Source organism: Gigantopelta aegis, chromosome 4, assembly GCF_016097555.1.
Source record: "Gigantopelta aegis isolate Gae_Host chromosome 4, Gae_host_genome, whole genome shotgun sequence".
NCBI lineage: Eukaryota > Metazoa > Mollusca > Gastropoda > Neomphalida > Peltospiridae > Gigantopelta > Gigantopelta aegis.
In genome coordinates, this window is record NC_054702.1 from 12,392,869 (window position 1) to 12,414,711 (window position 21,843).

Here is a 21,843-nt window from a genome sequence, read left to right on the forward strand (position 1 = left end):
CTTGCGGCAAGGTAGTAACTACCGCGTTTCGAGCTAGTATTTGGAACCTTTTTACAACCTTGCCGCAAGCTTGCGACGAGCTTCTTGCAACCTTGCGACGAGCTTCCTGCAAGCTTATTCAGTTTAAGCTAGTATTTGGAACCTTTTTGCAACCTTGTCGCAAGCTTGCGACGAGCTTCCCGCAAGCTTGTTGCAAGCTTGCGACGAGCTTGCCGCAAGCTTGTTGCAAGCTTGTTGCAACCTTGCCGCAAGCTTGCGGGAAGCTTGTTGCAACCTTGCCGCAAGCTTGCGACGAGCTTCCCGCAAGCTTGCGACGAGCTTCCCGCAAGCGTATTCAGTTTAAGCTAGTATTTGGAACCTTTTTACAACCTTGCTGCAAGCTTGCGACGAGCTTCCCGCAAGCTTGCGACAAGCTACCCGCACGCTTGCGACGAGCTTCCCGCAACCTTGCAACAAGCTTCCTGCAAGCTTGCGACGATCTACCTACAAGCTTGCATCAGTGGCAGCCATCTTGCATCTTGTATAATTCTTTAAAAAACACAACAATGGTTTTAAAGTGAAAAACATGAACAGTTAAAACAAAAAAATAGGTGCTACATGTTGTCAGATACTTAGGCTACAAAATGAGCTTACCTGTCTGACAGACATGTTCCATTTATGTGGGATAGTCTTGACTAAACTAATATGCTAAAAAGCTCCTGGTCCTATATTCTTCTTCTTCTTCTTCTTCTTTTAGGTTATATTCCTCCACTATCTGGAGATCCACACTGTGGTGTAGTGATTTGTTTGTTTTTTCTTTTTTTTCTTTTTTCTACTGTTCCACCAAGCAGGATTCAACCAAACTTGGTCCAAATGATCCTCTTATAGACCTGACCAAGTGTTGTTATTTTTCAGGCCAATAAAAATTCCAAGATGGCCGCCCTGGCCTCTGAATAACTGAGACATTTTTAACTTTTACTCAAGTTCCACCATACAAATTTAAACCATATGTATTCCTAATGATCCTCCCATGGCCCTGACCAAGTTTGTTATTTTTTCGGGCAGATTTAAAATCAAGATCGCTTCCCTGGCCTCTGATTGAAAGAGAAATTTTTTTGCTTCTTTTCAAGATCCACCAAGCAGGTTTCAATCAAACTTAGTCCAAATGATTCTCTCATGACTTACTAAGTGTTGTTATTTTTGTGGCTGATTCAAAATCCAAGATGGCCACCCTGGCCTCTGATTGGCTCAGACATTTTCAACATCTTCTCAAATTCCACCAGGCTAATTTCAACCAAACATGGCCCATGTCATCCTCTCATGGCCATGCATATGTTATTATTTATGGGGCCAATTGAAAATCCAATTATTACAAGATGATTCTGTTTTAACCATATTGTATTATCATTCGTATGTATTAATATTAATTTTGTTTTAATTATTATTGTAAATACTATCTAAATATGTAACATATATGTTTGGTTGTTTAGCCACTATTCCCACTGAATTTGATAAATCATATGAGAAGTTATGAATTAAAAAAAAAATAACCATGAAAATTATTTGGACTTATACATGCAGCAAGCTTATAAAAATGAAAACATGCTTGCGGGAAGCTTGCACAGTTGAAGATATGCATGCAGCAAGCTTGCACATGCTTTCACAAATGAAAACATGCATGCGGCAAGCTTGCAGAAATACTGACTACCTTACGCGAGCTAAATGTTAGCTTGCAAATAGCTTGCATTGCTTGTACTACCTTGTAACAACCTTGTAACTACCTTGCAACAACCTAGCCGCAAGCATGCATTTTTGTTTGGGATATATGGGAGTTTGCAGGGCCAATACAAGGATGTGTTACAACAACACAGAAAGCAAATGAGACAGATCAAGGTCAGGCTGATCGGTAATGACCACCCCAGCCAATGATCGACACATCAAACACTCCAAACACTACTGGAACTGTATTTGGTATTTGGCATTATAGGATGAATGGAAGTTCATCCCCCAATGCACCATTCTGAATATTGTTGCATCTGTGTGTTTTCTTTGTGGTATATTTGTGATTAAATATTTTGACACCCACTGATTGATTCACATCATGTGACAGCCCTCTACATTAAGTAAACTTTTCTGTCCAGGAGCCAGATGGCACCTACTTCTATTTTTTTTAGGCAACAAATAGCAAACTTACGAGCAACGTTTATACACCGATAGTATTTATGTATGTATGTATGAATGTATGTATGTATGAATGTATGTGTGTGTATGTGTATCTGTGTGTGCATATGAGAGTGTTTATAAACCATTTATGCAAATATTTAAGAACCTTAAAAAAACATTAAGTGCATCAGAGAAATAACTGTCCAATTTATATATGTACTGGGCAACTTTAGTATCTGTAATTGTCTATATCATAACACCTTGATTGTAAATAATCTGATTTTTTTCAAAACTAAAATCCTATATATGAAACACAAAACAGTCTTTAAATTCATTGATGTATGCTGTTATAAATCTGTGATTTATGCAGAAATACAAGTTTAAAAACTAAAATCCTATATATGAAACACAAAACAGTCTTTAAATTCATTGATGTATGCTGTTATAAATCTGTGATTTATGCAGAAATACAAGTTTAAAAATGATTTTCCTCTTCTTTTTAATTCAAGCATTAATAACACATTTTATTTGTAACAAATTTGATTTAATTTAATTTCTAAATAGTATTTAACATGGAAAAGAGAAAAAAAGTGCCTCAAAATCGTAATACATTCAGGAATCTTTGTATATTTCAGGATTCGCCGATAGTTAACTGGTTTTCTACTTTATGCTGACGATGTGTTTGTGTGCTGCATAAAAAAAGGTTGACAGAGATCTCAGTCTATGTTAATCACGTGATCAACTTTTTTCTTTTTTTTTAAGTTCTTGATACAATTGCAATGTTTTGTTACAAACTTTTACTTTCCCTTTAAATAAAGTGTTTCATAAGGTGTACCAAGAAATGTTTTATAATAAAATATAACTAGTTAAATATATTTTAGTCTGATAATATATACTTGTTAAAATTGACTTCGATGATTCGTCGAAAACATGGTTGTTGTCTGTTTTCGAGGTGACCATATTATCGATGATGTAATTATTTTTATCTCAGCAAAATTGAAGGTGAAGTGGATTTCACCGATGCAAAGTTTAGTGGTATACAACAACTATTTTTGATCTGTTTATATGAACTTTGGTTTGGTCGCTATGGGAGCAACCGTATAAATCTTTCAGTCACCAAATTAAAAAAAAAAGGTCGCATATGTGACCAAATCAGTCGCAAATGTAGAGGCCTGTGTGATGCACTTCAGTGTTAACACTTCAAATACAGAATTATGTGGACTACATTTAGGCAATTTGCTAATACGGTAATAGAATGTCACTTAATAATAAAAAGTGTAACATTTAACTGAAATAAATAATGTAGAAGTCCGGTATAACACATCTTTTTTGTTCTCTCTCTCTTTGTTTTTTTTGGGGGAGGGGATAACTGAATCTCTACCCATCTGAGCTATTAAGATAAATTTCATCTAGCATCATATACAAACACTAAATGAATAATGCTCAACAACACCCAAACAGAAAAAATATATTGGCTAAAGGGCATCAAACAAAGCATATAGAGACTATACTAATCTATATGCTTTGTTTGATGCCCTTTAGATACATTTACAAAACAAAAATTAGAATATCTACCTGAACGTTCCAGCTTTTTTCACATTATCTGGCTTAGCAGCTTCCTTAGCAAGCCAACCAGCAGCTATAGGTCCACTTACTTCAACTTCTTTTTCTTCCAGCAATCTGATTATCATGTTGCTTAGACCCACCAAAAATGACAGTTCTTCACCTGTAAGCAATAGATTAGGACTATAATTCAGTTTTAATACAACAGTGCAAGATATTTCTGTATGCTGAAATGTATGCTGAATTTAGAAAAAAAACATTTGGTCGAGTACATTATTCATTATTAACATTAAATCTGAATATAATTTCTGTTTTTAGTTTTATTCACATAAATCAAATTCAAGTTGCTAACTTTAATTATTCCAAACACAGGGCACAATATTTTACGAGAACCATTGTTCTGTTCGCGTGTCGGTTAAGCAACTGTAAAATCACGAGAACTGCCAATCGGTTACGTGGTGAACAACTACATTCTAAAATTAAAAAGTACCATATATCAGTAATAAAAGCGAAAATCAGTTTATGTTTTTAAATACATCTAAGCCACCAATGTAGCACAGAACCGTAGTTCAAGTGTTTTAGGATTAGGTAGGCCTAACTCATTGGTTACGAGAACTATATTCACGTAAGCAAACAATCAGTTACCTAAGTAAAACTCATGTGAACTGATTTCCGGTTACCTAAGATTTTGAAATACTGTCCCCTGTAATCTCATATTATTAAGTAGGAGTGAGACTTACTTTTATAATTTGAGTCTTCCAGAAAATGAAGCAGAATCTCGATTCTTTTTGTGGACCTCTTCGAATCCTGCACATCATCTTTGACCAGTGCAGCAGCAGACTGGATACATCTTAGAATCAGATTTTGGAAGTAAGCAGGCAGACTTGTATCAGGCTGTTCAACATCCATGGGAGTTACTTCCTCTTGAGGCACCTCTTCAAGAACAATATTGTCCAAATCAACTGCAGCACTGTCCTCATTTTCTTGATCAACAATATTTTCTGTCAATTCCATTTCCTCATGTTGCTGGACTTCTCTGGCAAGATGGGAGTCCATGTTTAAGGGTCCTATTTGTGTATCATTAGGAGTAACTCTGGTGGGTTCTTCACGGGGAGCTCGACCTTGCAGCACATTGGCAGGAGTGTTGTTGTGGAGCTGATGAACTGACGGAAGGTTTCCTTCAGGTCGTAACTCATCAATGTGCAGAGAATGCCACTTTCCAGCCTACAAAAACAATATACAATTAACACATGTAAAATCTCTTAACATTTGTCTTCCTATTTCCAGGGAATGAGTGGATGGATTGAATCTATTAAAAATATACATGAAATACCTCCATTTGCTCATTTGCTTTTACATTCTTAATTATATAGAGAATAACTAGTTAATGACGTCGGATATCTGCTTTATCCTGTGAAGGTAAAAATAGGAAATTCCGATAGGTTCTACCAAGCGGAATTTCTCATTTGACCTGAACAGGATAAACCAGATATCCGATATCATTAACTAGTTATTTTCTTTATTCTGCAGACCATAATAAATTGAGGGGAAAAGCTATTATTCTGTTATTTCAGCCATATTGTACAATGACCTAGAGGTCAAATAAGCAATTTTGTAATGTAGCTATGCGTGTGATGTCACATGAGTGACGTCAAAAGACTTCACTTTATCCATCATCATATTCTGTTGGTGGTTGCAGTAAAGAGTAAAGTATGAACAAAATATGCCTATGTCCAATAGGTACAGATCTGCTTAAATAAAAACAATAAAGAAGAATGTCAAATTTCTGGAACTTAAAACATTTCAATCACTTATGTTTACTGGGTCACTGGGTGTAATATTCTACATACCATAAATGTGTAAGAACCTACCATAAATCCTGTAAAACATCCACCAGCCACACTGGACAGCTGGACAATGAAAAACACAGCAAACTCCCGGTCATCATGAAGCAGTTCATCCTCAACACAGTATTGGGCACTCTTTATCAAACTCATGTTCTTGTCTCCAGACCCACACTGTATCAACATGACTTTCAATCCACTGCCAGACTTCTCAACAAAGGTTCTATAAACAAATTTGGTCACTCAGAATAATGATGTCATATTGACAGCCAAACTACCAAAGTCATAAATAATTATCTACAATTGAATAGATGTAAATGTGACAACTACCAGAATAAATTAATTTAAAAACATGACATAATCAATCAAACAAGCATTTTGCGAGTAATGATAAAGCAATACATATGTCCCCTACCGGCCTCAAATTGTTTTTGTATCTCCTAAGTTCAATGGTCATAGCTCTTTGAAAAATGGGTAAAGCACCATGAAAGTTAAACTTGGTCTGTAACAGTACATGATAAAACTGTAAACAATATTCCATATCAATATCTTCAGGCAATACAAAAAACAAAAAGGTCCGATAAAAAGAATGTTCATATCTCCTAAGTTCAAGGGCCATAACTCTATCAAAAATGGGTAAATCACCATGAAAGTCAAACTCAATCTGTAACAGTACATGATAAAGCTATACACAAAATGTCAGCTCAATAGCTCAAAACATTATGAAAAAAATCTGGAAAACTATATAAGGGGCAGACAAACAGACTGGTAGGGGACTGATAGTCATTTACGATATGTGCACGGTGGGCCTGAGCATTGTCATCTTGAAACACAAACTGTTGACCAGCATGGTGAGCAAACGGGACAACAATCTGTGCCAGTATGTTATCCCGGTAGTACTAACCAGTGACCCTCACTTGAACAATATCGAGTGGTGTTCTGTCAGTCATAGTGATGCCATCCAACATCACCAAATCTGTCATGTGGCTTGAGGTTGACGTTTGCTTGGCATTCATTTCGACATCGCCAAATGTGACCATGCCTATCCAAGAAGTCCAGAATGAATCTGGTCTCGTCAGAAAACAAGACAAAAGACCACTGATGATCCCTCTAGTTTTTGCACTGTATACACCATTGGCGCCTGTTTATCATGTGGCTATTTGTTAAAGATGGTACAACACGTGATGTCCAAGCATGCATATGAGCTGTATGTAAACTATTTCTAATCGTCTGACCCATCACTCGTACCCCAATAGCCTGCTGTAACTGTGCAGAGATTTGAATCGCTATTTGAGCTTGATTTCATAGACCCTGGGTTTTGATGAATGGATCCTGGACTTGTGTGGTTGACCTGGGACGCTCTGAATGGAGTCAATCATCAACATTTTGGGTCTGTTGGTATCGGTTCCATAGTCTGCAGATCACAGATGGTGAAACATTGAACATATTGGCTATATAACACTGAATTCTACCAGTTTGAAGCATGCCAATAGCCCCAGGAATTCTTCACACTGTAGATGCCACATCACTAATTCAAAAATTAATTTAAAAAAACAAAACCTTTTCTTTTAATAATAAAGCTTGTTTTCCAAACGTTTTGTTAGACTTATCCATTAAGACTGAAAACAACAGTAGTCATGGAGATGGTAAAGGAGTTTTGGTGAATCAGTCTGAGCCAGAATCTACAGCAATAATCCAAAGATCATGCCACTTGCCAGAAACAAATGTGTTCGAGACTGGACACATGCATGATACCACCCTAATATTGCCCCTAAAAATGTTACAAGGTTTCCATGTTGCACCAGTGCTGTTGACAGTTGAGGCCAAAGTTTATTAAACCTGATAGGGTGTTTTATATTAGTAAATGATGTTATAGGAATGGAACTTACATTTTGAGTACAAGAACAAATTAACTAGAATTATATATAATTATATTTCTTCCTACAGCTCTTTACCACAGTCATTTTTATTTCAATTTCCAGCTGTAAATATAGATACAGCCCTTATGTACAATATAGATATGTTGCTAGAATGCTAAAATACTAAACTGTGATATGACTGGTTTATCGAGTAGATTACGGTATCGGTCTGGATGGACAAAGAACTTAATAAAGTTATTTTAACATTTTAAATTGATTATTCATAATAATAATAAAACACTATATATTTGTACATATTTCACACTTCAGGAGTTGACAGAAGACAACATACAATCCTGACAAAACACATGACATTGTTAAAGTTGTACAACATTTTTATTGATTGTCAGGAACTGACACCAACAAAATAAAGAATTACTTCAATACGAGAAGACATGACATTGATAAAAGTAAATAAATTTACAGTACTTGATTTGTTGACAGAACTGCTGTTCCGTGTCAAAAGACTGGAGAGTAAGAAGAATAATGTTGTTCTCTGTCAAGCCAAAGCAAGTCATGATCTCTTTTTTCTCCTGGTCAGTCAAAAGCTTTGAATGGGTTGTCACCTGCAAACCATGAAAAAAACCCTAGAGAATAACTAGTTAATGACGTTGGATATCTGCTTTATCCGGTGAAGGTAAGAATGGGAAATTTCTCATTCGGCCTGAACAGGATAAAGTAGATATGTGACGTCATTAACTAGTTATTATCTTTATCCTGCATACCATAAAAACTAAGGGGAAAAGCTATTATTTCTGTTATATGTCAGCTACATTGTAAGATTACCTAGAGGTAAAATAAGCGATTTTGTAATGTAGCTATGCATGTGACGTCATATGAGTGACGTCAAAAAGTCATAACCTGTTAGTAGCAGGATATGACTTTGCTTTATCCGTCATCATATTCTGTCAATAGAATAAACACAGGTAAATCAATTTCATTTATAGTATTTTTACAAACATACTGACACACAAAAAAATATTGTTTCATTGCTAAATATATAGTGCAGCAACAAAAGTTCACCGAATTCCACTTTTTACTGATCTTGCACAAAAAAGTTTCATGAACCATCAAATGTCGTAATGAGGATTTGAACTCAGAAAATGGACCAACTGACAAAGATATATAGGTCTTTAATTATCTTTAAAATATTTTGGAGTGCATATCCAGACCTTAAATAAAGTGTTTGAATAATCCAGAAATATTTTAATGTTTATTGATGTATGAATATCAAGTAATACATTTCTAATGTATTTCTAATTGTTTATTGCTATGTAAAGAGAATTCTTATTTACCTGAGCATATAAATTGCTGCTTGTAAATTTGTCAAGCTTGTACCTAATGTAACTGCAAATATCATCATGAGGCTGTTCTGTAAAATATGTATGCAAAGCCCAGTCTTTCTCACTAAACAGTCGGGTTTCTTCAAGACGTAGAACAGAATGTGGTGTAGCACTCCACAACAGCATCTTCTTGCAATCTTCCAAGAACTGAAACACAACCCCACAAAAAACAATATGAGACATCTCTTTTGAAAAACACAACTATCATTACATAAACATGAATATATATATTGAACAAAATAAGAAACTTCCGCTAACTTTGCTTGAACATAACTTGATGAAAACAAACCGGGGGAATAATTGTTGTATATGCGTTTAAAGAGTGTTCCATGATGCATCGTTTGGTGCAAAAATCATGGCCATTGGTTAACAGAAACTGGGAGAAATTTTGACCAAGTGTGGTAGGGGTTAAAAAACAACAACACACACTTAATAACGGGTATGACCACCTCTTGAATTGACCACTGCAGTCCATCGCAGGCGCATAGAATTGACTAAAGTGTTGATTTCTGTCTGTGGAATACTGTTCCATCCCTGAATGAGCGCTTGACGAATTTCGTTGACATTAGCGGGTGGGTTGGGACGACGCCTCAATCGTCTGTCCAGACTATCCCAGACATGCTCGATAGGGTTGAGATCAGGACTTTTAGTGGGCCAGTCATCAATGAAATCAATGTTATTTGTCCTAAGAAAATTTACAGTGTCTCTAGCTGTATGAGAGGTGGCATTATCATGCTGAAAAATCGAGATGTTGGCGTTGTTATGGAACAGAGGAATGACGTGATGAGCGAGAATGTCATCGCGGTAACGTTGGGCATTTAAATTGCCATCAATGATGACTAGTGGTGAACGATAACCATGGGCAATGGCTGCCCAGACCATGACACAACCCCCACCCCCGAAACGATCTCGTTCAAGAACACAACAGTCAGCATAGCGTTCATTTCTCCTACGGTAGACGCGTACCCTGCCATCACCACGTTGTAAAGAAAATCTGGATTCATCCGAAAAAAGAACGGTATTCCAGTGTCGCCGTATCCAACGAGTGTGTACACGTGCCCAATTAAGAAGATTTAGACGATGACGTTGCGTTAAAACGCATCCGACGTAAGGACGTCGTGCATGTAAACCGTTCTCCCGCAGACGATTACAAACAGTTTGCCCACTGATTCGGTTATTATGAAGCCCAGGTGTGTTAGCAGCAGTAGCAGTGGCAGTTTGGAATCGATTGCGCAAATGCGTGTTCATGATATAGCGGTCTTGACCATGCGTTGTAACACTCGGACGTCCACGATTTGTGGCAAGTCGTTGGTGCTTCCTGTCGTTCGAAATCTTACGCGAAGATTTCGTATCGCTCGACTAGAACTCCCAACATGCCTTGCAACGTCTTCTGTCGACATGCCAGCATCAAGCATGCCAATCACCCGTTCACGTAAATTATTGGGTATTCTTGGTATACTAAATATGCTACAATGTAAAAAACATTACTTTTTTTTACAAATTTTGAAGCGTTTTCGTTCACTTGACAACAATGTTAGTAAGACAAGTAAAACAAATTGACCGAATACTACACGGGACATGTCGAACCATGCATGCACATGCAAATTGAATTTCGCGTTGTCGACGAATAACAGTGCAAAAATAATCAATAAAATCCTGATAATACAGCTCAAGGCTAATACTACCTATATAATTTCATTATACAATGAATTCTTTAACACAACAAATACTATATGTACAAATCGGAAGTTTCTTTTTTTGTTCAGTATATATGTTTATAAATTTAGCTTTTATACATTTTAACATCCAGTGTCTTATTTTACTATGTGACACAGGATAAGACAAATGATTACACATGCTAACTTCATTTCTACACTTAATCGAAGTCTATATTACTATAGTACCTAAGTCACTGCACATTTTCTGTGTCTAGAGCAATACTTTTGGAACCTTTTACTACAGTTTTGACTTTAGAAGTAACATTTCAAAAACAGACCATTTATTAAATGTTTGTGCACAACATAACACCAAACAAGTAACTTTTGTAAGCCCCACAATAATTGAGTTTTCCCCATGCTTCCCTAGAGAGCAGCCATTATCAAATATGATAAGCAAGTGATTAGGTTAATTAAAATTAACATATAAAAATAGCTTGTTCAATCAACATTAAATTACTCACATATATGCCCGATGTATGATATTTGATACAGAACAGACATGCACTCTATCATATTTTTACAAAACTAATGTCTAAAGGTGGCTGAAATGTTGAATGGCGATGTTTAGAATAGAAGAATTTTTTAATCAAGAAATGTTACACACAGATAAGTGGGACTGATTTGTAAATGCTATGCATATTAGTAGTAGTAATCAAAGAATACAGTAAACTGAAAGAATCTGATACTTAAAACATAGCATGTAGCGGATACACAGCCAAACTACATGTATATGTATCAAATGTGATACATCAGGCTTTTATGTTAAAGGAATATGAAAATTTCGACATCATATCATATATGCTACACTGGGTATTCAAAATTAAAAACCTAATTTATTACATATGATAGAGTTCTGAAATTGGGCAAAAAAGTTCAAAATTTTAATTTTGTTATATTTTTTTGTCAATTGTTAGCCAACTATTATATTTTTCACATGGAAGTTTATATGTTCAGACTCTCTAGGGTTAAGATTAAATAATCATAAGAGATTTGTTTTGTTTTTTCAGAATAGAGTAAGGATGTTAAGTAGCATAAAATGTTAATAGTAAGTTTATTTATTACAAAGAGATTTCTTCAAAGAACACAGTTGTTATTTTATACCACAGGAATTGATGACTCAATGTTAACAAATACAGTTTGAAGCCTTAATTATCTACGTCTCTGTGGATTTTCATTGGTGGTGAGGATGAGTAAAGGCAAACCAGCCTTCTCCAAATCACAAAATAAAATGTGGCAAATCCAAAAAAGCTACTTTGTGGGATTCAGTGCTATGATAGGCAGAGAAATAACCTTACATGATCATCAATATGGCCATCTTTTTCATCCCACATGTGTAAAACAATGGCAGCAGTGGTGTCTGGGTGGTAGCCCATGAAAGCATCAGCAATGTTCATGGTTTGTTCTGTGTTGTACCTTTAAAAAAGGCCCACAAAAATAGATTTTGAAAGATCAACCAAAGCACAAATATTATTGCAGATTTGGCAAAAAGACAAAAATATAATTCTATAATTAAATTCGCTTAGCAAATACAAAACAAACAAAACTGTTTAAATGATATGAACAAAAAGAGTATGACATACTGTGTTAGTGTGTAATACAGTAATTCCAGACCCTCAGTAAACCTGCATGAATTCTCTAAATGGAACACTGAATGAATAATGCAGTCCCAATAAGCTTTTTTAGTGTAAACTATACTCCTGCGAGTACCAGTGAGGTACATGATACGCCATCATCCCAAGTTGTACTTGCTTGCAAGGTTTTATGATCTTATATGAATTGTGCTCTGGATATGAACTGGCATATGGAGGGACTGATAATGCCATATACCACAACACGACCCGCCAACGACTGGAATATAAAAACCAGATGTCTGGACTGAGTTTGGATCATTATGGTGGCGATAACTGCTCTGAATAGAAGGGCCTCCACGAGTCCAAAATGTTGGACTCAAGTGTCAAACTCGCCCCGGACCCGAGTACCCAACACTTACACTAGATGATAATGAGACTAAGGAATAAAGTAAAATAGCATTATGCATCTTATTTCCAGCACTGAACATGGATGCCAAATCATGCCATTGTATTATTTTGTTCCACATATTACTCATCCCCCCCCCCCCCCCCCACCCCGCCACACCCCGCATGTCTCGAACTCTATAATGTAACCGGCGGCAAGCATATGACAAAATGACGTAACAAATATAATTAAATGAGAGTGCTCTTCCTTGCACAGGTGCTAGAATCCTGTGACTCAAGACTCAAGTCTTGCTGGACATGGCACATGCCCGAGTACTCGTGGAGACCCTACTGAATAGCAACTCGGCTGGTTACATGATTCCAGATAGCTAATGCAATGTGCACATGCTCAAATTAGCTGACAGCATTGCATGCAATCATTTTAACTGCTAGCTTATGTCCTGGTGACAAATAACTATCAAGTAATTAAAGTTCAGTTGGTAGCTTTAAAGTATAACAAACAACAGTAAACCTATGTATTCAAAGCTTTGTATTAGTAGTGTTAGATTGCAGTCCCTTCATGTGATTGATTTATCGCAATGTCCTCCAACCAGTAATGGATTTCATTCAAAACTGTTAGAATGCCATATTTCTCCATGTAAAACAAAAAACTGCAAAACATATCCCATCTTATTAATGAACACAACATTTAGAATGGACTTTTCGGCAATAGAATATGGAGGGATTTAGATCATACTAATTTGGTCACAACAGGTTTTTTTGTCTGCTCTAAGCACATCAAGGTCTCAGTATTGTTAATAATAGCTGGTAAAGAATTGTACACATTTAGAAAGGCATTTCAAGTTATTTTAATCTAATTACAACATTCACTTGATTTTGAGGTGACATGTTTCGAGGTTAACATGTTTGTACTTAATTTGGGCTGGCTTCTTTTGGGCATACCCTTTATCACCTCAGCTTTGGTGCAGTCTAAAGCCCTGATATGGCACAAAATCATTCGAACCACTCTCATGTAAAAGTACAAAATTTAATGTAATTTATGCCACAGAGTCTAATATATGTTGGTGAGACACAACAGAAATTGTTAGCTCATATGAGCGAACAAACATCTGGCATAAATACCAAAGAGTCATCTTGTGTCTACCAACCTTTCAATAGTGAAAACCATTCAATCCTCTGCACGAAAGTCAGAATATCAGAGAAGATATATCATCCAACCAATAATTCTAGACTTAGTAGACCATACCACAGAACAAGAGAAGATCATTAACCGCAAATGAAAATGTGCTGAGTCTGTTTCCACAATCTTCAAGATGCCGTCATAGGGTCATGGTCAAAAGAAATGACGAGGTAACACCATTTCTGTTAATTTGAAAGACTCGTTGCCTCTCCTTGAACTACCACTGGGCCATCACAAGATCAGAACTATTATTAAAAGAGACAGAGCGACTCCAGATAATTATACTGGACACCGGGTCTACATATAGTAGCATCAGTCAATACTGCCTGGAGAGTATATTCTTAGACATTACTACAAGGCATTTGACCAAGCCAAAAACAGACTCCACAGAAACAAAGAAATAAAATGGTGTTTCTGAATTTGGAATATGCAAACAAAGAAATTGATTTTATCAAGCTAAGTAACATACATATGCAAATGCATAAACTGCGAAAGAAAACATATTCTGCCATGAAGTCCTTTTTGTTACAGCCATCTGTGAAAGACAGTCTGGCTGCCCTATATAAACAGTTTGTGATAGTGCCAACTGTCAAAGCCTAACTAAAGTCTAATAACCTAACCATCATATGTAAGCACTATTACATATTTGTCTCCTGAAAGAACACAGAAGTGAAAAATATTCTATACAACCAATATGTTATCAAAACCACAAATCTGTTCTTCGCACATTTGGCTTGAATTTAAAATCTGAAGATATGTCCATTCCTTGTCTGTATTGGATTCCAAAACTTCATAATAATTGTGGGGTTCAGCAAGTACATCATTAAATCCTTGTCATAAAAACTAACTATTAATTATCCTGACCACTATCAATGATAGATTTTCAATATATTGCCAAAACGTCTTCGAGACAAGTGGTATTAATCTTATATAGATTCACAAGACCTCCAAAGAGTTACTTGAAATTATCCAGTCACAATCCAAATCAAAGTTCACCAGTATTTAAACATTTGATTTTTAAACACTATACACAACAATCCCTCACCATGACAAACTTACGGGAAAACTCCATTTCTTAATCAAGGGTGCATTTGTTACTAAAATAGGTGAAGAAGGATACGGTACAAATATTTATCTTCAATGGATCAGGACAATTTGGTAAGACTGAAAGTACATCAAGACAAACATATGTGAAATGCTGGACTTCCTCAATGAAGATAGGACATATAGACAGGAAGTAAGTATCTCCGTGGGCACCAACTGTGCTCTTATACATCCACTTATATATATCCTATGGGAATGGCAGTCCTCCTGAAGATGAGCACATGATAGTGGATCATATAGAAGCAATCACCACTTTGCCTAACATCCTTTCAACTCTACCTTGTGCAGATATACAATTTTGATATGAGAATACTGTTTTGTCCAGATTCTTTGTTTGAATTAATATTTTGCATTGTTAATTTAACTAAATAATGAATACACAATATTTTATACCCTATTTTAAATTTTGTCACAAATTGATTTGCCCAGAGGTAAAGTTCATCTGCAAACTGGGACTGGCGAGCATTCATTATGTTGTTCAGTCTCAGGAAATGTTTTTCCAGCCGATTTATCAGAGGAATTGGAAACTTTTCATACACAATCTGCTTCTCTGCCACAACAATCAGTCTGAAATGTAATAAAAATCATTATTATCCACATAGTTCAAGATATTCAGGGAAATATTGCCAGTATGACCCACGTGTGTCATGATTTCACGTGCACAACGAATGACGTCATTTTGTGAAGTGATGTCGTAACTTAATGCAGCTTCCCCAGTGTAAACGCTTATCAAAATGATGTCATTTCAGAAAATGATGTCGTTTTGTTGTCTCTCTGAAACGTTTTGACATGGTCCTAGCTAGTTATTTGTGAAAATAATATTTTGGATAATATGGATAATAAAGAAATTATTACACTCGTGTGTGAATTGTACTGATTTTATGAAACTCATGTCAGGATTCATGTATTACCCTTGCTCTCACTTGGGTAATACAATAATCCTGACACTTGTTTCGTAAAATCAGTACGACATACAAGCTCGTATAATAATCTCTATTTAATACTCATGTCCCTATTAGTATTTAATAACATCACAGTGCATAGTGGGAAAGTGATGTTGTTGTATCTTTATATATGTATGAAATGTTGAATTACAACTAAGAGCATTATAAACTCTAAAATTTTGACACCCAATTACAAATATGTTTTGTGCTGCATCATTAAACATTATTAATTCATATTCTTCTGTTTAAGTTCCTGCTCTTTAAGTCTGTATAATCTGCTACAGTAAACATCTTTATTTCACAAATATATTATGAGAGCGTCAACTGACCAATATTGCCAATTACAATAGGTTAGGAGACAAATTGCATTTGTTTGTAGTGCACAACTCTCCCTGTGTACAGCAACAATGAACAATGCTAATATTTGCAAATAATTTGGACAGTTCCCCAAGTGGTCATATGATTTAATATAAAACACACACACACACACACACAAAAACATATTGTAGTTTTCCGCTGTGTCTGGCTAAGCTCACCATATTACATTGAGCCATCATCCTTCTGTATTGTCAAGTACCCACATACAGTGGGTGAAGTAATCTAAGAAATGAATTCAACTTAATAGGGATAGGATGATATATCGATGACATAGGTTGGGTTTTTTTTACATGAAAACAAACCTTTTTTAAATGTGGATTCAGATGTCATCCACCTACTTGCAATGTAGCTAAATCCCACCCTGATTAACTTTGTTAGTGTTTTCTATAACCTCAATCACTTAATTAATCTCTGCTATGATTAATAGTAAAAAAAAAAATTATCATGCTCTGGGTTGGAAACAGATTTCTTACTTCAGACATCTCTCTAACAGCATGCTCACAGGGATAGATATTTGATTTTATACTGTCTTGGTTTGTCCATTTTATTAATCTATAACCTTATTATCTATTATTTGTCACAAATTAAACAGGGCTTCTAGATTATGGTAGCCTAACTCCCATGGCTAGTGATATTCAGTGTTGGACTAGTAAATAACTACTATTGCCATGCCCGACGGCTAGTGAATCTTTTTTGTCAAATGTCTATTTTATAAATATGAATATCCTGCCCCACTCCCACCCCCTCATAGTTAAGTGTTTTCAAGCTCTATTTCCCTCTTTAGGTGACATATCCGATTATTACTATCATTTAGTAAAATTGTATTAACTTAAACTAAAGTAGGGCCAGTGAATTTTTAATCGTGGCTAGTAAATATTTAAAATTAACTGATCCCATGGCAAGTGGATTTTATAAAAATTCTAGAAGCCCTGATATTTAAAGTATCTTTGCAGCATCATTGGTTCCATGATTGTAGTGCCATATGTACTTTTGTATATATTATGTTATTTGTATTATATTATTTTTTCAATGGCCGTCAATTACAATTCAACTACCATCATATAAAGTAATTGAAATACGAGTGAAAAGTTCCAGAAACTGTTTATAGCATAATTATAGTAATTAATTTTATTTACAAACATGAAGTGGTCTACTATCACCATTTTCCCCAATTTCAATGTAAACCTTCTTGAAATTTGAATAATATATTGACCTTTGTTCAACTAACAGTACAATTTTAAGGACATTATCAAATCTAATATCTAAAACAAAATCTAGCCAAGAATTTATGTCATCATAAATTTAACAGCTCAAGTCATCACATCTACAATGTATTTACTGTTGGTTTACTAAAATACAGACAGGTGTATACATCTTACCTGAAGTCTTTGTGAACTCGACACTTCACACGGTGTGTACCCAGGCCAAGGTCAACAAATCGTTCTCCACCAAGTCGAGAGTAATACTGTTTTAAAAATAATCCATGCAATTAAAATCTAAAATATATTCCACAAAATTAAATGTCTCGCCTACTATACACTTATTCAATGTCAATGATAGTTGCATTCATAAGATTTTCATCTAAAAAAAACCTCCATATATTAATTTTAATTCTTTTCACATGCATAATTGTGAACATCCATAAGAACAAGTAATAAACAATTTTTAAGTTTCAGAGATCAAGGACAACTATAAAAAAAGTTTCATCAATGTAGGACTTATAGTTTGTGAGAAATAGGACTAGATGCAAAACCTTAATTTTAAGCTAAATAAAAAAGTATTTTAATTTAAAATGTTTAATTAATTACTTTGTGTTTCACATGCATTGTGACGATCAATCCTAGGAACAACTATTTAACTTGTTTCATCCATCTAGGACTTACAGTTTATGAGAAACGGAGCTAAATGCAACACCCTAAATGCAAAGAATCCTTATTTGAAACATGAATAAAAAAACCTGCCTCTAAACAATATGCTCATAACAGACTTACTATTTATTTTTCCCATAATAGACATCTGCGTTAATGTCACTGGCAATTTGTACAAAATCAAATTAATTTTCAAATTTGTGGAAAAAATCCCAGATAGTTACAAATTTCATATTCTCAAACATGTATTTTCAAGTAACTATTAAAAGAAAGTGGGGTTGGGGTGGGGTTGGATGTAGGCCATTATTATTATTATTATCATTCAAGAATCATCATTACTGTAATTATAGCAATGATACAGATATATTTTCATTTTTATTTTACAATATTCTATTTATCATTTTATCAGTATGCCTTATTAATTGATCATTTACATGCTGAATATAAAATACTGAATTTCTTACCTGATTTAAGGCATCATACAGACTCTCATACAGGTTTTCAAGGTTGAGCAAAATCACTGTGTGTCCAGTTTCCATACACACTTTGATACGGTTAATGTTTCGGCAAACCTGGAAATTAATCAATCAAAATTTATAATTTCTAGCTAAAATATAATCTAAACCGGCCCCCAATCAATGAACAAAAGATGTTAGTTTAGTCATTCTAATTAAGAGCTCATACACTCTTCCCTCCACCTAAAGATTTTTGAATTATTAAATATGAATAATGTTATCTAAGATTTATGACAAATAATGATACTCACCTTATTTTAACACTCTTGAGAACATCTAAATGTTACCTAATATCTCATTAAACCAACCCAACGAATTTCAAAAATGTTTATGTGGTTGGAAAACTATTAGCAGAATGTAACTTGTCTGAATAACTTTACAAGCTACCCACTTGTAATAACAAGCATTGGAGTTATCTGAAACGTTTTTACTATATGATATATTTAGATGCACCGTTTTAATCAATGAAATTTCTGGATTTCTAAGTAAATAATATTTCTAACTAGATTTGCTGTGCACCAGTCAATCAAAGATAAAAAGTATTTACAATAAAGTAAGCTTTAAACAAATTGTCACCTGTGTGTATTCCTGATCTTTTGGGAAACTGCTTCCAAATATGGTTACGACTTTGTGTTTGCCTACCATCTGTTGAAGTATTCCAAGAGCTCCATAATTTTCAGTCAAAAGCAGAAGATAACGACTTTCGCTGAAGAAAATACATTTGAAGATTTACTATTATTTCTCGTGTGTTTGGGCATTTATGTTTTGATGTTAAAAAGCAAGATCTAGGAAATGTCATAAAACCGTGAATTTTACAAAAGAAATAATGATACAGGAGACACCAGTTATTACTGCATATGGCAATTTAATTATAATCTATTGTCGAACATGACGAGTTTGTTGACTAAATGTTTGGACACAAATATCTGGGCAATATTGAATGAGTTTCGTCCATATAACAGTAATTGTAAATCTGAAAGGTTAAAATGTTTTAAGGACTTATACAGAATCGGCCTGTTCTTAATTTATACATAAAAAGAAGATCAGCACATTCAGATGAGTATAAACTGACCTTCCAGTACCATCTCCGAACAGAGCTGCTTCTATTAGACCAGCTGTAGTGTTGACAGGATCATCTTCATGTCGCTACAAAACACATAACCATTCTGTTATATCATTCAGGGATAATAAAATTAAAATTTATTATTTTTAAAGAAAATCTAACCTTTTGAAACATCAAAGCACATTTAATCAGGTTTTTACAACTACATGTTTACTATCTACAGACAGGAAACTTGCCTATATATAGAAATAAATTTATTTTGAAATAAAAACTGAAACTTTCATTAGACCACAACTGCTCATTCCAATAACTGTGGAAATACAATTGAAATTCCTTTAATAAAGTTTCCTTTCAACATAAAAATGAAGTCTACTTGTATGAACTGAAAAATTTTACAGCAATATTATTTCAAGACAAGGAACCAGTTGCTAACCTCTTCCCCTTTAAATAATGTTGTAATCTTTTTTTGAAAGATTTTAACAGGATCCACAGTATCCAGGCCTCCAAAGTTTCTAAGTACAGAGTGTTCCAGCTGGTGCCAACAGAGAGGTCGATCTTGTTTGGCAACAAATGCGTACACCATCTTCACCAAACTGAAACCATTACAGTAGTAAGATTTACCTTTAATAGTAATGGTAATCAATTTCTTAAATGGTATTTTTTAATACTCCCTCAACATTAATGAATTCTTGTCCAGTACCAATATAATTTAGTTTAGATAGGGGACAATATTTCGAAATCTGAGGTAACCGGATCTAACATTGCCACATTTGTCAGCATCACAATGTCTATAATTTTTCTTCAATATTTTCTCTCTCCAATTCAATTTCATGCTTCCTATTTTGAAAGAAGAAAGACTAAAATTATTTTTGCCAATAAATAAATACACAGAACCACATACCAGTTATTTTGCCATGTTATTTATTGCACAAGTTTATAGTGCAGAAGACTGACATAAATCTTGTGCAGTATAAACGAGTGCAATAAATAACAAGGCAAAATAACTGGCATGTGGATCTGTATTTATTACATACCACCTTTGTATATTAAGATCAACAAAAGTTTAATTAAATAACACAACTTATTTTGTCTGAAATGTTGGTTGAATTTATAGAATTGACAGAATGCTGAGCATCCTGGCTAGGAACATGACATCATTGCTGGCTATAGGGACATGACATCATTGCTGGCTATAGGGACATGACATCATTGCTGGCTATAGGGACATGACATCATTGCTGGCTATAGGGACATGACATCATTCGGGTGAACACATACTACACATGCGAGATTTTGTCTCAAATATATATGTTCAATAAAATATTTTTTATTGCACGGTCAGAACTATCTTTATTACTATAGTAATATTAAATGGTTATACCTATAAAAATCTCTAAGTCCAAAGAATTCTCGTTTCTGAAGATTTGTTTCAAACACTGCTTTATAAGCATCAGCGAACTCGGGTAAAAGTCTTTTGATATTTTGAAGAACACCAGGATTACTTGCACATATTCCTCTGTTAAAATAATGAGTACAAAAGCATTCATTAACAATTGTGTGTGTGTGTGTGTGTCTGTCTGTCTGTCTGTCTGTCTGTCTGTGTGTGTGTGTGTGTGTGTGTGTGTGTGTGTGTGTGTGTGTGTGTGTGTGTGTGTGTGTGTGTGTGTGTGTGTGTGTGTGTGTGTGTGTGTGTGTATTTGCTTGCATGCACATGTTGGTACAAATCTAACAGAATTAAAAAAAAGTCATACTAGTTGGCTTTCAAAAGTATACTTAATCAGACTTGGTGCACAGGAATAACAGATAAAAAAGAAAGAATAACTGACTTACTGCTCCAATCTTGAAATGTGTACAGAAAATATTCACTAATAAAGGAAACAACTATTTGTTTAATGACAAATCAACATATCTTTACTTATGGCATTGGCTACTCCTAATGAATAACAGAAACTTAAGAACCTTTTGTATGTACTTTCTTATAGGCATGCAGGACAACTTTTGATATACCAGTCATCTGAGAATAATCAATACTATGTTCCACTACATTTCAGCATATTCAATGATAAGAAAGATCAGTGGATTGGTTTGCTTTCCTATCCAATCCAGTGCCTGATATATCAAGGTTGTGGTATGTACTGTCCTGTCTATAAGAATGTGACTATAAATACTTTTATTACTTTGTTGCTAGGAGTAGCCTGCCTCTCTGAGTTTCTTTCTTGACCAAGAGTCGAAATAATTTATGTTAGACACCAAATAGCTGTATAGATGAAAATGAGATCAGCTAGC

The 21,843-nt window shown here is 34.8% G+C and overlaps 1 protein-coding gene across 1 annotated transcript in view; it reads right to left on the reverse strand.

Annotated features, from left to right (window-relative positions):
- Nucleotides 1–21,843, reverse strand: part of LOC121369683 (E3 ubiquitin-protein ligase rnf213-alpha-like) — a 136,238-nt gene that overhangs the window by 62,606 nt on the left and 51,789 nt on the right. Inside the window, exons 25-37 of the mRNA XM_041494734.1 lie at nt 20,939–21,073; nt 19,991–20,150; nt 19,567–19,640; nt 19,071–19,200; nt 18,444–18,551; nt 17,491–17,576; nt 15,183–15,356; nt 11,825–11,942; nt 8,764–8,958; nt 7,898–8,034; nt 5,577–5,772; nt 4,446–4,929; nt 3,718–3,868 (exon numbers count right to left, since the gene is read on the reverse strand). Coding sequence (XP_041350668.1) covers nt 3,718–3,868; nt 4,446–4,929; nt 5,577–5,772; nt 7,898–8,034; nt 8,764–8,958; nt 11,825–11,942; nt 15,183–15,356; nt 17,491–17,576; nt 18,444–18,551; nt 19,071–19,200; nt 19,567–19,640; nt 19,991–20,150; nt 20,939–21,073 — 2,148 coding nt within the window. The remainder of the gene's footprint in view (nt 1–3,717; nt 3,869–4,445; nt 4,930–5,576; nt 5,773–7,897; nt 8,035–8,763; nt 8,959–11,824; nt 11,943–15,182; nt 15,357–17,490; nt 17,577–18,443; nt 18,552–19,070; nt 19,201–19,566; nt 19,641–19,990; nt 20,151–20,938; nt 21,074–21,843) is intronic.